This window comes from Rhamphochromis longiceps, linkage group LG1 (assembly GCF_057381845.1).
Source record: "Rhamphochromis longiceps isolate RC_006_pf linkage group LG1, R_longiceps_female_GT1.1, whole genome shotgun sequence".
NCBI lineage: Eukaryota > Metazoa > Chordata > Actinopteri > Cichliformes > Cichlidae > Rhamphochromis > Rhamphochromis longiceps.
Window position 1 is genome coordinate 17,281,644 of NC_140557.1, and position 15,904 is coordinate 17,297,547.

The following is a 15,904-nucleotide window of genomic DNA, read 5'->3' on the forward strand; positions in this document are numbered from 1 at the left end:
AACATTTCAACCTTAGCTGTTCCTCTGATTTCGATTTCTTATTTCCCTGCCACCTCCAGTTCTGCTTCATGGCTTTCTGTTACTACCATCATCTCCAAACATCATCACATCATCGCAGGTGTCAGTATAATCACGTAAATCTTCACTTTCACTCTTGCTGCTATCCTTTGGTCACAGATTACCCCTGATACTCATTCCCACCTACTCCACCCTGCCTGCAATGCTTTAGTTCACATCTCTTAGCCACTGTCTGTTGCTTAGGATGGTTTGATCCTATCTACCTTCAGTACCTCTACTCCTTGCAGCTTCATGGTTATACCTTTCTCGCTCTCTTTCACACAAATTCTGTCTTGCATCTACTGACTTTCATCCCACTTCTTTCCAGAACATGTACCCAACTCCAGGCGCTCTAGATGCCTCCTGCTCTTTACTCTAACTATAGATCACAGTGTCATCTGAGAATACCATAGTTCATTGCTGCTTGACCTCACCTGTCAGCTTGTCCATTACCACTGCAAACAAGAAGGGGCCTAGAGCAGATCCCTGATGTAATCTATCCCCATCTTTAATTTATCTGACGCGCCAACCACTCCTACCTTGCTGTTTTCATATATGTCTGGCACCACCCTTGTATACTTGCTTGCTGATCCTGACTTCCTCATTCAATACTATATAGAGTTCCTCTCTTGACACCCTATTATATGCTTTCTCTAGATCCACAAAAGCACCATGTAGGTCTTTCTTACTTTCTCTGTTCTTCTCCATCAACACTCTGCTCTTTTTTGACATAAACCCATACTTCTGCTCACTGATCATCACCTCTCTTTTTAATCATGCTTCAATAACTCTTTCCCGTATCTTCATGGTATGGCTCATCAGCTTTATTCCTCTGTAGTTAAAATAGCTCCACACATCACCCTTGTTCTTGAAAACGAGCAAAGTCCTTTCAGTTTTTCAGGCATCCTCTCACTCTCCAAGACACCAATTTCCCCAAACTGCAGAGGAATGAATTTTGCTCCATCAAAGAAAACAATGGCGGCTGTGATTTTGATATAGTGGATCTAAACTGTTTTCATTTATACAAGTGTAAGTAGCTTACTGTAAAACTTGCAATAATGTAATTACTGTATAATATCGAAACATTTGGCATTTAGATGATAGAAGCATACAGTAATGTCAGTTGCATATTGTACACAGTGACACTCCGGGCAGGATGTCCACCAGGACGAACAGGCGACTAAATCTACCCATTTACACTCCAGAGGTTTATTATATCCCATATAATGTCTCCCCCCCATTCTGTAGAGGGGCACCGTTGCGAGCAGCGGCAGTGTCCACAAGGACCAGAGTTACTTGACTTCACTGTCGAACACCTTGTCCGGCGCTCAGACTGTTCCTGCAGCTGTGGCTTCCGCTGGGCCACTATCCAGGCTAGCGACTCAACTGGCAGGGCTGGTCGTGGTTCTGCCGTGCCACGGCTCAGGTTTCAGCACCACTGTGACAGAAATAAAGGACCCACACACACAGCCTTACACGTTGTCAGGTGTTTTATGTCTAACTGATCCTGACACACTTTGCTGCAGCTTTTCAGCTGCCTTCTCCGGCTTCACACACCACACAGCTCCATTCAGGTCCTGGCAATCTACTTAGGAAAGGCATAACCAGGTAATGAAGAACAGCTGTGGGGGTCAGCCTACCCTCACACCACACCCTGAACACTGCAAAAATGGCTAGTCTATATTTAGGAAAAAAATACTACATTTGATACAAAAAGCACTGAAAACAAGTGAAATTATCTGTCCATGCAGCAAGTTTATTTTACTTAATAAGAAATCTTGAAATAAGATTTTTTAATCCAGAAATAAAAGAACACATTTGAGAATTGAAGAGGGTTAAAATAAGCTTTAAAAAGCTCAATTTAAGATAAAATTACTTTATATCAAGTCCCAAAAGTAAGTTAAATATGCTAAATTACAGTCTTTTTTTATGTTTTGAATTCTTACTTGCAGCAAATGAATGCACTGCAACGAGAAAAATAGTTCTAATACTATGAAAAACTACTCAATATTAGTGAAGTATGATTAATTTGTTTCTTGATTCAGGTTGGCTTATCTTAAAATAGAGCTGAATCAATATTAAATCCAGGCAAAAAAAAAACCTTAAAACAGACCGTTTTCCTACTCCTTGGCTTCTACTGAAATCACAACCAGGACAGGAGTGATATATGTCAACATTTATTTCTCTCATGAGAACAAAATTCTTTTTTTAAACAATATAGGGCTGCTGCACAATCCCTAAAAGTCTAAATCAACCCTTTAAAAGGCCTAAACAGAGAAAAGAAATTACATTTTTGGCCTTAAACTTTTGTGACAGTCACATAGTCTCACAATGTTGTAAATAATGGCATTACTGACTTAAAACTTTACATGCCTCAGGTAAAGTGTCACTAAGAAAAAAAAAACAACAACTTTCATTTGTAAAGCATTATAAGTACAGCCGTTTCTCAGGACATTGCTAGGCAAATTAGGAACAAAGTTGTACAAACGTACTACAAAACTAAACAAACTGCAAATGACCTGATAAAATCCTGCTTGGTATTCACCTATTTTTCAAAGAACGACTTCCACTCAGCTATTGCTTTCTTATATGCACTAGTGGCATCTTGATCATGGATGGCATCAGTTATTACCTCAGTTTGTATGACAGAGAGGACCGTTGCAACACATTTTGGGTATGTTAAGTGCAAGGTGTAGTAATATGCCATCAACACCAACATTCCTTCCCAGAAATCCTCCAAGGGGAGAGTGGTCACTGGTATGTTTCCTACAGCAACAATGCTGGTTGTTCCATCAAAAAGCAGCACTGGGGAGGAGAGAGGCCGCTTCTCCAGGTATAGCATTGCATCTTCACCCGGCTAGAAAAGCACAAAAAAAGGACAAATTCTTCAAGATTTTCAATGAAAGGGTTGCTGTGCATCCAAACAGCTTAAGACACAAAAAGCAATATCAAGAGTTTAGAATGCTCCAACTGATTTACTGTTGGAATAGAAGAAATAAATGTAAAATATCTGACTTACATAAATATGAAATTTTGGAAATGTACACAGCAAAATCTCCAGTGTTAAATTAACACTGGAGAGTGTCTATATGGGTCCACTCCTCTGAGTGTTAAATACAACACTGTTGAGTGTTAAATTAACACTTTGACAGTGTTATATGTTTAAAAGTAACCTAGTCAGTTTTGAAGATTAACAATGGCTAACACTGAGCAGTGCTGATTTTCTAACACTGGAATATTTCTAACATTTTGATTTATTTTCCAGTGTTAGAAAATCAGCACTGCTCAGTGTTAGTCTTTGTTAATCTTCAAAACTGACTAGGTTACTTTTAAACATATAACACTGTCAAAAGTGTTAATTTAACACTGGAGATTTTGCTGTGTATTAATTCTGAGCATGAATTTTCTCTAGTTTGCAGCATTTTTATCATGTCTATTTGTGCTTTTTTTCTCATTTGTTTTTTAAAACTATTTCTTTTAACTTTGTTACATATTCTAGTTTTTGAAGGCCTTTTTAAATATATCATTTTACTGCTTCTACTTGTATCCTAACTGCAATGTGCTTTTGCTCTGTGCTGCCTCTCTGGAGTAGGTTTTGAATAACAATTAAGAAATCCTGAATAAGGAGTAATTTAATCCCTGCTGAATTGAACTTCGACCTACTCTTATTAAGCAGGAAAAGCAAAATAATAATATTAATAATAACAATACAAGTAAATGGAGTACAAGTTACAGTGGCTGGTATTGCAGCTGTTCGCACCTTGAGGATATGAAGGAGAGCCTCACTGGCACTTCCCAGCCACTTTGGTGGTGTAGTTTTTGAAGGAAAAAGAGATGGAAGTGCATTGAAGAGAGTGACAGTAAAATCCACTGTGAACGGAGAAAAGTATCTCAACAAAGCAATCCGAACATATCTGATGTGTGGATTTAATGTATGAAAAGGCCACTTACCTCCACGTACATCCAAGGGGAGAGGAGGTTTCAGGACCTTCTTCCAAATGCCATAGAACTGCACCTTCGAACAAAACTCTGCCCATCGACCCTTCATTTGATCTATGTATTTGCAGTTGGAGCCACCAATGATGCGACGCAGTTCATCCATCGCCTATGACAAAGTTGTGCTCAGTTAGTCAAGAACTAACTAAACCTATCCAGAGAAAGCAAGGAATTTAACTGAAGGTAGTTGAACTTACATTTCGTATGTCTTTGAAGCACGGGTATGCTTCAAATCGTTAGCTTCATAGCATAATTGCCTAAGTCATTTGACTAAGTCAATGACTTAGGCACTTATGCTATGAAGCTAACGAAATATTTTTCTAGGCCTGTCTTCTTCCCTTGTAACATCTGCGTCAATAAAAGCTCGTCTGGCCTCAAACTCCAGGTCCAAAATTTGAGCGACGTCACTTTGGTTGGGTTTTGCATTGGGTTTCCTGTACATGTTGCTCAAGGTTTTGTAATGTCTTGCCTGCATCTTCAGGCTGTCATGGTCTGCTAGGGAAAGCAAAGAGCAATTGTAAGACATGGTGTAACTAGACTTCACTAAATTCAGATTTTTCTAATCAGTCATTTCTAGTAAGGTTGCATGGTTGTTTTTAAGTATAATATTTATGAGAATTAATGTTTAGGTTAAATATGTTTGAGTAATGAACTGACCCTATATGTCCTGATCATTTCCCTTTGTGTCCTTTTCTTATAATGATCATGGATTTATGTTAATTGTTAGTTTGAACAGAATCAAATATTAAAACGACAGTTTAAGATGCCCGTGAATAAAACTGTGGTGAAAATAAGGTAAAGGTTGTTTACTGTGTATATCGTTCACATCAGTGTGAACAGTGATTATGAGCTGATGGATAAAAATATTTTAGGTAATTTGATCTATGACAGAAACACTGTGATAAGGCATCATAGATGTGACCAGCATGAGGATTTACATGTGTAAATAATCAGCACTGAGTAACACCCATTACAACACAAAGTGTTAAAATACTTACTATGGCTAACTGGCAAACTGGAATGAGGGATCTATCATATGTTGATTTTACACACCAACTCGAGTTAATGCCAAACCACTATGATTTTTGGAATAAACACTTAGAACGGGGTTCATTGCTGCAACCATATTTTGGAAAGAGCTGTAAGAGGAACCACAGTCAGACTGAGAGGTAGATAAGGGTGATGGTGGACTTACCAACAACATCATCTGGAGGTGCAGTTGAAGGACCTATATCAGCCCTGGGTGCAGAGCATGAGGCTGACTTGGATAATAGTGGTAAAGCCAGCGTAGTATTGTTTGACGTAGTTGGTACAGTGGAGGGTAGCGGCAATTGGGATTCTTTCTCTGAGGAAAAAACAGAAGATGAACAGAATGTAATAACAGGGAATAGCTAGAAAGTTAAGGAAAATACTCAACACTGTATAAATCTTGTGATGCACTCTGAACAGAAAACTGAGGGCAGGTGGTCTCTTTGAAGTTTTAGATGTCCAAAAGTCATTAGTACAGCAGACCAAAGTACACACCTGCATTTGAGTTATCCTCGCTGAGGTCATCATTGCTCTCAAGAAGTGTGGTATAGTCACTTGAACCACTTGCTTCACCACTTAGGTCACCTTCAGTCCCATTGTCTGTGTCATCTGAGCTGAAAAGAGTCTTCCTGGGCCTGCCTCGTTGTGGCATGGAGCCCTGCCTCTTCCTTGGAGACTTCATATTTTGGAGTCGTTTGTACAGTTTGGTGTAGATGGTCAGCTGTGGTAAAATAATATATATTTGTACATCCTTTTATTATCTCACTCAATTTTAGATATTGTAGTGGGTAAAGAATGACTTACGTATGGCATGTGTGTGTCAGCATCACGTAACATGGGGTAATAGTCGACAATCTTCTGTGACATTGCTCTCATTTCGAGTTTGGAGGGGTGTCTTACTTCTTTCCCCATGGGACTAGCACGGAGGATTGCAACCATGCTGGTGACGGTGTTCCTTACAAGTCTGCAACATAGCTCCTTCGACATCCTGCAGTCCTTTTCCTTTCCACTGTGGAGCAATGCAAAGTACTGACTGCGCACCATGTCCAACTCTGAATCTGTATACACCACATACTCTGGTGGGTCTGGCATTTTCATTTTTTTGTCAGCAGTGTAGGAAATGGGAGTGGAAGTTTGAGGCTGACATTGTGACACATCAAAGCCGAAGGGGTTACTCTCGCTTCGATGGAAAGTGTTGGCATCTTGGTCAGTACTCTTAAACTATAACAGTTGTGGGATATAAACAAAAATACACAATTAGGCAAATTAATGCTAGACAATATGGACAGTAATCATCTTCTTAGTGGTATAATGTGTATTTACCTTTTGGCTGATAAAATCCCAAATCTTCTTTCTACGGAAGAAATTTTCATGGCCCGGAAAAAGATCCTTTAGGTCATCCCGGGTAAAGCTTCTCAAAGTTTCCTCATCAATATTCGCAGCTGTAAAAGAGAAAAACAACTTCAAAAGTGATATTTATTTCTCTTTTCCTGGGCGTGGCTTATTACATGTCGAGGTCATTTTTTGTCAATAAATGTATTTTAGCAATAAGTAATATTAACAGGATAAAATGTCAAACTTAAAACAGTTTATCAAATATTTGGGAATGCAATAAAACTATTTTTGGGTGTCTTCAAGAATGATGTTCCAAGTCTATTTAGGCAAAGACAGCTCAAGGCTATAATGTGGATAAAGGTCAGAGTAGAGTGCAATCCTAGCTCCAAGTTTCAGAAATGATGCTAACAGATGCTAAGGCTGCTTAGCTAACGTACCAAAATAACTGAAAAATAAGACTTACCCTGCAACACAGACAGTATGGCATCGTCAAACTTGTCCATGCCGTGACAGCAGTTCTCTAGTTCGTTCCAAAGCCTCCACCCACAGTACCTGGAAATATCCTACAGCTTAAATAAGATCATTTAGCTAAAGTTAACACATTAGCTAGATTGCTAACTAGCAGCAGCCCTCACAAAACACGACTTTATCTTAATAACACCGTTGTACCATAGTATTTTTCAAATCAACTTAATGTTACCAACCTTAAATTACTGTTCACTTTGTTTAGATAAATAATTTTGATCTTCCTAACGGTCCTGATGGTTAACAAAGCAGGGGAAAAGAGTTTGTCCCGCGTGAAAGTAACGTCACGACAGGAACTGAGAATGCGCATGCAGAAAATTATTTATATTTAATTTTTTTTTAAGTAAAAAAAAAGAAAAGAAAAATATAAATTCAGTCTTAAACACTTATTGCCTAAAAATAAATATAACTGATGTAATTTAAACCTGAAAAATTGGATAATTAAGGATACATATATTTTTAAAATTGCCTACCTTTCCCATGGTCCCACACTCTCATCTGTGGCCTTCAGTGGAGAGCGGTAAAGTAAAGCTGCATTGCTACTGCGCGAAAACAGTTCACCATGGCGCTCTGGAGATGTATGATCTGTTTTATCTTTGTTTCTTTAACTCTGAAGGTGCTCCTTAGCCACATAAATGCAGCTCATGGTCGAAGGCAGGATTTTTGGGTTTACTGTGGAATAGATGGCTGTGAACAAGATTTCAGAGTTTTTAACTCATTCTTTCGCCACATTAAACGGACGCACCCTCTGTATTTGACGAATGGAAGCCCACCAAGAGGATGGAGGATCCCCCCAACATCCCACTCTTTAGGATCGGAAAATGTTGGTGTTTCAGTCTTTGCCAACTGTAGTACTGCAACAACAACCAGCACCGTGGAAATATCAACTGGTGGATCTTTGGCTGAAGTGCAGGAGCCTCAGGTTGTTGACAGCCCGATCACGGTAAGTGTTAAACTAAATAAAATGTAGTGCGGCTTCTGATGACAAATTTAGCTATGTCTAACTCCTCGTATTTGGTCCTATATTACTTTTAATCATTTTCTCCATTTTTAGTCAAGAGAAATTTAACGAGATCTCGCGATATTATACCGCTAGATATTGTTCTTCAAACTGTTACAAGCGATTTCCACTATGGTTGGATTTTAAATCACAATTTCATCCTGCAGGATGAAATAAAAAATAAATAAACAGAATAGCAGTTCAGTGTAGATAGTACAGGCTATGCTGCAGCCGGAGAAGGCACACACTCTGCGGCTGGCATGTCTCCTGGTGAAGTTTGCATCAAAGACACTCTCAGCGCGCTTAAATCTTTCAATGTGGCAGCAATTTGGGTATCTCGTAGGAATTATAAGTGGTGAATACGGTTTCAGGTAAGACACAGAGTATTTGGAAGCACTGTAAAAAAAATCTGTTGGCCAGAAATACTGCCAAAACATGGATAAGAATGATTTTCTTGAAAATTAAATAAATTAATAAATGCATACAATAAAATATATCCATATACTAATACTAACATAAATTCTAAGTGCAAATCTAAATTACGTGATTTAAAAATACATAAATAATTTAATAAATACAACAAACATGTAAAGAAACTAATATCTAAGTGCAAACAAAAATTCATTATTTAAAAAGATAAAATCTCATTCTCATGAATCCAATCCCTAGCCTCATCAAAAAAATGGACAACCCCTTTTTTATTGTTTCTTTGTCTTTGATTTCTTTTCCATTTCTTTTTTCTTTATTCCAAAGAATGAATATTATATTATCTTATATTATATTGAATATTCACAACTGTAACACTAGTCACTGTCATGCACTTTGTTTTTTAATGGACCAATCATTAGGTGTAACTGATTATACCTGTTATGTAAGAATTTCTATAATTGGCCAGGAATTTGGAGTAACTTTGTTTTTCTGCTCTAAAGGAAGAAGCTGTTGCTACAACATCCTTTACCAGACATGATATTACCAGATCTGCTGCAGCTTTTGCTATCTGTGTTCAAGAACAGTGCCACTTATCACAGGTATGTTATAGTCTTAATGGATCAATACATTACATAAGGCAATCAATGTCTTACTTGTTCATAATGGAATTCAGAATTATTATTATTTTATATAAATGCAGAATAAGTTACTTTTATTTCAAATGTTTTCACAGAGAACGGTCAAACATATCATCTCAGGAGTGCAACAGTATCAGGCTGTTCTTTTGGATACGCTCAAGGAAAGAATGAAGACAGTGTTTGAAGATAATGCCGAGGGAACCACTCAGCTTCAAGATGAGGCTTTGGCTACATTTGATAAATTCATGGATCCTTTCTCCACCATTGCATATGGACAGAGTAGAGCCATAGGGGAAATGTTCTGTCCAGTCAACGCAGAGGAAGTAGTAGTATCCCAGAAGATATGTTGGGTAAAGCAAGGTCTTTCAAGGGTCATGTCTTTAAGGAACAAAAGTTTTTACTATGTACCATTAATTGAAAGTCTAAAGCAGTTAATGACTAATGAGAGAATCTTTACCACGTTGAACACTGCACCACAAAGAAGCAGAGAGGGATTCTTCTATGATTTTAGAGACGGGTCCCTCTTTACATCTCACCCCTTGTTTTCTCAGAGGCCAAATGCATTGCAATTAATAGTGTACACAGATGAAATTGAAATATGTAACCCCTTAGGGTCCCATGCTTCTGCAAACAAATTGGTCATGTTTTATTATACTTTAGGAAATATTGATCCAAAATTTAGGTCAAAGTTAGCTGCAATACGACTTCTTGCTATTGCTAAAGCAAATGACATTTCTCAGTGGGGTATTGATGTTGTACTGAAAAGAATACTTCAAGATCTATCACTGCTTTACAATGGTGTAAGGATTAAAATGTCAAATGGTGAAATTGAATTGTTTGGTGCTGTTATAGCCATTTGCGGAGACACGCTAGCCCAGCATGAGATTGCTGGCTTTAAAGAAGGGATTGGTTTTGCTTATAGCAAATGTAGACACTGTGAATGCAACTTTGATGATATGCAAAGTGTTTTTGAGGAGAAGAAGTTTGTTCACAGAACTCTGGAGAAACATATCAGGCAGTGTTTTGAAATAGATAAAGCAAGCACAGATTTATTGAAAGCGTCCCTCAAAACTACTTATGGAATCAATAGAAGAAGCAGACTAGTTGATGTTCCTGCATTTGACCTGATCAAACAAACTCCACAGGACATAATGCATGTTATTTTTGAAGGTGTTGCATCAATGGAAGTTAAATTTGTATTAAAACACCTAATTCTCTCAGGACAATTGGAATTAGACAAGTTTAATTCAGACATTCAAAATTTTCCTTACTCACCTCTTGAAATACGGGATAAACCATGTCCTATTAGCTTTGGCACTTTAGCGGCTAACGACAACAAATTGAAACAGTCTTGTGGACAGATGCTAATTCTTTTAAAAATATTACTTTTTCTTTTGTATGGTGTGGAGAGTGAGTATGTTGTATTTATTAGAAAGTTAATTATGATAATTCAAATAGTTCTTGCTCCCATTATTTCTTTACAAACTGTATTGCAACTGAGAAGTATGATTGAAGAACACCTGTATCAGTTCAAGCAACTTTTTCCCGAAGCCAATATAATACCTAAGCAACATTATATGTTGCATCTTCCCAGTCAAATCTTATCCCTTGGACCTTTAATAAGGAGTATGTGCATGCGCTTTGAGGCAAAGCACTCCTATTTTAAACAGTGGGCTTCTAAGTTAAATTTTAAAAATGTTTGTAAATCCCTTGCAAACCACAATCAATTTCTTGAGTGTTGTCAAAATGAAATAGGCACTGAACATCCTATTTTTGCGAAAGAAAAGGAATCCGGGCCAGTATCAGCTAAAAATAATGAATATGTTAGGAAAAAAATTAAAGAATTTTTTGGAATAGATGTCATGCAGTCTGTTGTCTCAGTGAAATGGTATGTTCTAAATGGCAATAAATACATTGCTGGGAAGTCCATGATTATTGCAGACGTGGATGGCACTTTCCCTGTGTTTGGACTGATAAAGGATATCTTTTTGATTGACTCATCTTTTATTGCTTTTGAGTACCAACGCTATGAAACTTTGAATTTAAATGAAGACTTATTGGCATATGAAGTAACTGTGCCCATTGTTGCTCAAGCTACAGAATTAGCCCATGAGCTCATTGATTATACTTCATACTTTTCTATTAGTTTTAGGGACAGTGTGTTTGTGCCAATCAAATACAGTCTTTCTGATATTATTTCCCATAGAAATCACCCTTAAGATTAGGGTTGCACCAAGTATTGGCTTAGTGTAGTTTGTGATGATATCAGTTGACAGTCATTAAATGTTCCCTAAACCAATGTCAATGTTGTACCACATAATGCTGGCATGCTGTGACAAACAGCTGTCTTTGAAATGTGATTTGTATCATAAATTGTGGTTAATTTTTTTCCTTTATATGTACAACTTTGAAGTCAGACATGATTTTGAATAAATCATATTTTCAACAGGTGCCTTGTGTGAATTTCCTAAATCAAGCAAATTGAGTTTGTCACTCTATCTTGAAACAAGTGATATTTTGAGAGACATCTGGTGAGAGACCTAATGTAGGCTATTTTAAGAGTTATTCTTCCCATTTCTGGATTTCTGTACTAATATAGACACAATTATATGGTTATTCTCAATTTAAGTTTATTATCTAAAATCCAGACTTAGAAACAAGTAAATCTTTTTTAAAACAAGGCAAATAATCTGGCCTGTCTAAAAATAGGATTTTAAATCATGGCAAGCACCAGATAATTTGCAGTGAACCCACTGCTTCACCCCTCCTGTGCAGCTGAGCCACAAACCACACCCTGCCACAATAGGCTTTATGTCAGCGAGATTAGATGGCATACAGCATGTGGAATCATCTAATTGCGTGATGTCAAAAATGAGAATTTTCTGCCTAATTGACATTTCACGTGGTGGAGAATGGTAGCCTGTTGGAAGCCTTAATTCAAAAGTATTTCAACTACAGTCAGGCTTCTATGGCTCACCAACTCTTGAAATAAAAGACTGGATCTACTCAGTGGCACTGTTCATAATATGTTGAAAAGCTAAATGGGGGGGGGAAATCCCAAAATTCACCATGTTTTGTTAACATTAAGGAGCAGATACACTTTTTTTAATCAATAACAGCTGTAAGCCTTCCAGACACTGAAGTGGATTTTTTGTTTGTTTTTTTTTTTTTTTGGCAGGTAGTTAAAATGGGTGGAATTGGTGGAAAGGTATTTTTTGTTACTTGCAAACGGTCTTATCCTTCAAACTATACAGTATTCTCAGTCACTTACAGAATGTCATTATTGTACACACAGAGATAACTGGATGTGTTAAAGTCCCAGCATTTATCAAATTCTTGATCTTCCACCTAATCTGCAGGATTACCTGCATTGAACATCTTGGTTTTAAATGGATATTCACAGTGATCATCTCTTTGTTTCTCCAGTTTTGTAGAAAACTAATATTTGGCTATTTAACAATATAAATATAGACTTTGGAATTTATTGTATATTGCTGTTATCCACTGATATAGACTTTGCATTTGCCATTGAAGTGGTCATTCATGCTTTTTTTAAATTTATGTGAGAGGTGCATGTGGACATATCAGCAGTGAGATGTGCAGCTCTGTGTAAAAACACAATAAATATATAAGATTTCACACCCTGTAGGCTAATGCACATTTCCTGTTGTTTTTGGGATTAGCTCAGCTCAATAGAGGATGCTGCTGCTCAGCGTAGCATAGCATCCAAACTGTCCAGCTGGAAGGGGCCCACCTGGATCAGATGTTACCCCTGGACTTGCATCCAGTATCTCATTGTTGGGGTTTATCCCCGTGGAAACCTTCCTGCAACCATGGCTGGTGTAAATGGCTGGTGTTTGTGAGGAAGTTAGGTCCCCGTTGGCTTGTTTTCTGTTGTTGCTTCTCAAGTCTGTTGGCATCTGAAAAGGTCTCTTTGTGGCTAATTTACATGTCAAGGCCCCACATAGACATATGCTTCTTCACTACTGAATGAAATAAGCCTCTGAAACAGCTCAATCTAGAAAAACCTCCCCATTGCAGACCTCACATTTGGTGGGCATTACTTTTGGCCTGTCATTCATTCTTTATTGACATAGTGCATAGCCAGCTGTACTGTACCAGGCATTTTGGTGAACTACCTTAGGAACTTTTGTCGAACTTTAACCTTTATTACTGAGGCACACTTTTTGGTTTATTGCAGTTTAATGCATTAAATAACTTGAAAAACATTCTTTTAATTTCCTGAGTTCTAACATCTGCTTTCAGGAAGATACTGAAAAACAGAGAAATAGGTCTATGAATAACTCTACAACTATTTGCTCTGCCATGACAAACAGCTCAGACTAGTATTGTTATTAAAAAATACATAAATAAATAACATTTCCTCATTTTGTCCTGTCTTGGTATTTTCTTTTTGTAATTTGCACTCTTACTTTTTCCTCACTTTACACTTGCACGTTGTGTTCCCCTCAACAAACTTTGCTTCTCACAGTTCCCCTCTTTTCTTGTTAATCTATTTAGGGCTAGCATTGTGCAGAAAAGGATAATCTATTTCCAGGATGAAGGCTTACTCACCAAGAAACTGTGTGAGAAAGGTAGGTTCCTTATAACGCTTTGGATAAAAAGTATTACTATCAAAATGATGCTTTATTTTTGCTCCCCATTGACAACCTTTTATTTTTTTCTATCCTTTTACTCAATTTTTTCGTTCGCAATTTTTACATTTCACTTTGTCATGCACTGATGCGAATGATTGTGAGTACGACGCCCCGGGGGTTGCATGGCAATGGATGCCACACTGAGTGGCGAATCAAAAGAACAGTGCTGTACACCTTTTCTCCCTGTTCTTCCTTTTGGCTCACCGCTTTCTTAACCATCACTCTCTTATATGACAGGCACCCATCTCTTCTGCTCCTTATTCTAATCAGTAATCTTACTCTGTGTGATCTTTTTTTTTTTTCTCCCATCACTTCTGTACAGAATCCCTGTATGGAGATACTACTGATAAACCATTGCTTGACTGTTGTGCCTGTGGAACGGCAAAGTACAGAGTCACCTTCTATGGGAACTGGTCAGAGAAGATTCACCCCAAAGACTATCCCCGTAAGCACAATTTTTCAGTTCTTCATGTCATCTCATGTCTTATACATACTGCATGAATTAAGGAATTGTCACTAAAGAAACTAAACCTGTAGTAATGTGATTTTGCTAACACGCATTGTGGGCATAGCCATAATTTTAATTTAAATTAGCATTGATTCTTCTGTGGTTATAAATTCTTACTATGAACATTTAATTCTGCTTTGATAACATCAAACGTAAAACCACAGTGCCTTCTTACAAAACAGGTGTTTGTCTTCTGATTTGTTGAAAGACTGTTCTAAAATAATGGATTGGAACTAAGAGTCACATAAAAGGTTGGATATCAGTGGGAAAATAGACTGTATGAAAAAATTATGTAGGGACGTAGGACATAGCCAGTTCTGGCTACCTACTACCTTGAGCACCATGAAGGCAACTGTCGTTGTGATTTGATGCCAAATAAATTAAACAGAATTTATCCGAATTGCTAATAAACTACTAGGATTTAATTAAACAAAAGTGAAGTAAGAAAGAAATTGTTATGGAGGATTGAACAACATGCAGAAAGCATTCTGGAAGTTTGAGAATTGTAACACTGGAGTAGGGATTGACTTCTTTTTGGTGCCTGCCTCAGTAGGCAGTTTTTGGTACTTCTGCAAACCACCAAAATATACACAATTTAGTGCTTGTTGTGGTTTACCCAGGGAAAGGATGGCTGCATGATTCACTGTGACAGTGGTTGTTTAACTGTAGAGCAACCAGATGACCAGGGTAAAAAAATATGGAATGAATCTAAGGCTACGTCCACACGTACCCGGGTGTTTTTGAAAACGCAAATTTTTCTATGCGTTTGCACCTTTCGACCACACGTAAACGCCGTTTTTGGTCACTGAAAAGATTTTTAAAAACTCCAGCCAGGGTGGATATTTTTGAAAACTCTGTTTTTGCATTTACGTGTGGACGAGAAAAACAGACAAAACGCAGCGTCAGAGGTGTGCGCATTTTTTGACTCACACTGTGCGCCACGTTATTGTTTCGGTGCAATGAATTTCTACAATACTGTTACTGTTAATTCTACTCTCTGCAGTGTTTAAATGCTTACATATACACACAGTTACTGTCCCTCCACACGTACGACTCGGTTCTGCTTCTATGCCCCAGCTTTGTTTACTTTTTCCCACCGAGGCTTCTAGACTTCTGATTGGCCAACATTTCTGCACAGTTAGGAATATATCGCCACCTGTTGCTTTGGCATGTTCCTAGCAGAGTTTTCCTTCATTTCTGCCTTTACGTGTGGACGGGATTATTTTTTAAAACGAAAACGGAAAATCTTTGTTTTCAAAAATACCCGTGTACGTGTGGACGTAGCCTAAGTTGAATAGGAGTTGTGTATGGGAAAAGGATAAACAAGAATTTGTTGATACTCTTATTGGGAAAAATGTGTTTCCCTGACCAGTTAGTGAGTGGTTGCAAGTGGTTGCTTCCAAAGTTTGCATAGAAGATGCACATTGCCTGTAAACAGTTGCCAACTTCATTTAAATGCTTTCTAGCTTTTAATGTAGGACATGCCAAAAACAATGTGAAAACCCCTGCATACCCCTTAATGGCAACACCATTCCCTGGTCATTTGGCTGTATAACAAACACACTAAAAAAATGTTCAGGAATGGTTTGTGTAAGATAATGAAGCATTTAAGATAAAACTTAAATAACTAGCCCAAATAAACACCCTAAACTTATAAAGAATAGCTAACTCACTCTCACATTTGACCAAAACAGCAACTCTACAGTGTGGATGATTTAGCTCTGTGGTT

General features: G+C 37.7%; 3 protein-coding genes across 3 annotated transcripts in view; 2 read left to right on the top strand and 1 right to left on the bottom strand.

The window, feature by feature from the left end:
* spon1a (spondin 1a) overlaps positions 1–15,904 on the top strand; it is a 66,883-nt gene that overhangs the window by 10,647 nt on the left and 40,332 nt on the right. Inside the window, exons 4-5 of the mRNA XM_085400686.1 lie at positions 13,531–13,604; positions 13,990–14,112. Of these exons, the coding sequence (XP_085256812.1) occupies positions 13,531–13,604; positions 13,990–14,112 (197 nt within the window). The remainder of the gene's footprint in view (positions 1–13,530; positions 13,605–13,989; positions 14,113–15,904) is intronic.
* LOC146678539 (uncharacterized) lies at positions 1,783–7,616 on the bottom strand. Its single transcript, XM_085400683.1, has 11 exons — positions 7,122–7,616; positions 6,881–6,969; positions 6,406–6,524; positions 5,887–6,303; positions 5,578–5,803; positions 5,249–5,398; positions 4,368–4,548; positions 4,251–4,287; positions 4,009–4,162; positions 3,818–3,927; positions 1,783–2,914 (listed from the first exon to the last, which is right to left on the bottom strand). The coding sequence occupies exons 1-11, from the start codon at positions 7,250–7,252 to the stop codon at positions 2,603–2,605; spliced, it is 1,926 nt and encodes a 641-aa protein (XP_085256809.1). The 5' UTR covers positions 7,253–7,616; the 3' UTR covers positions 1,783–2,602.
* On the top strand, positions 7,505–12,872 carry LOC146678540 (uncharacterized). Its single transcript, XM_085412066.1, has 4 exons — positions 7,505–7,885; positions 8,872–8,970; positions 9,105–10,334; positions 12,693–12,872. Exons 1-4 carry the CDS (start codon positions 7,505–7,507, stop codon positions 12,870–12,872), a joined length of 1,890 nt encoding a protein of 629 aa, XP_085268192.1.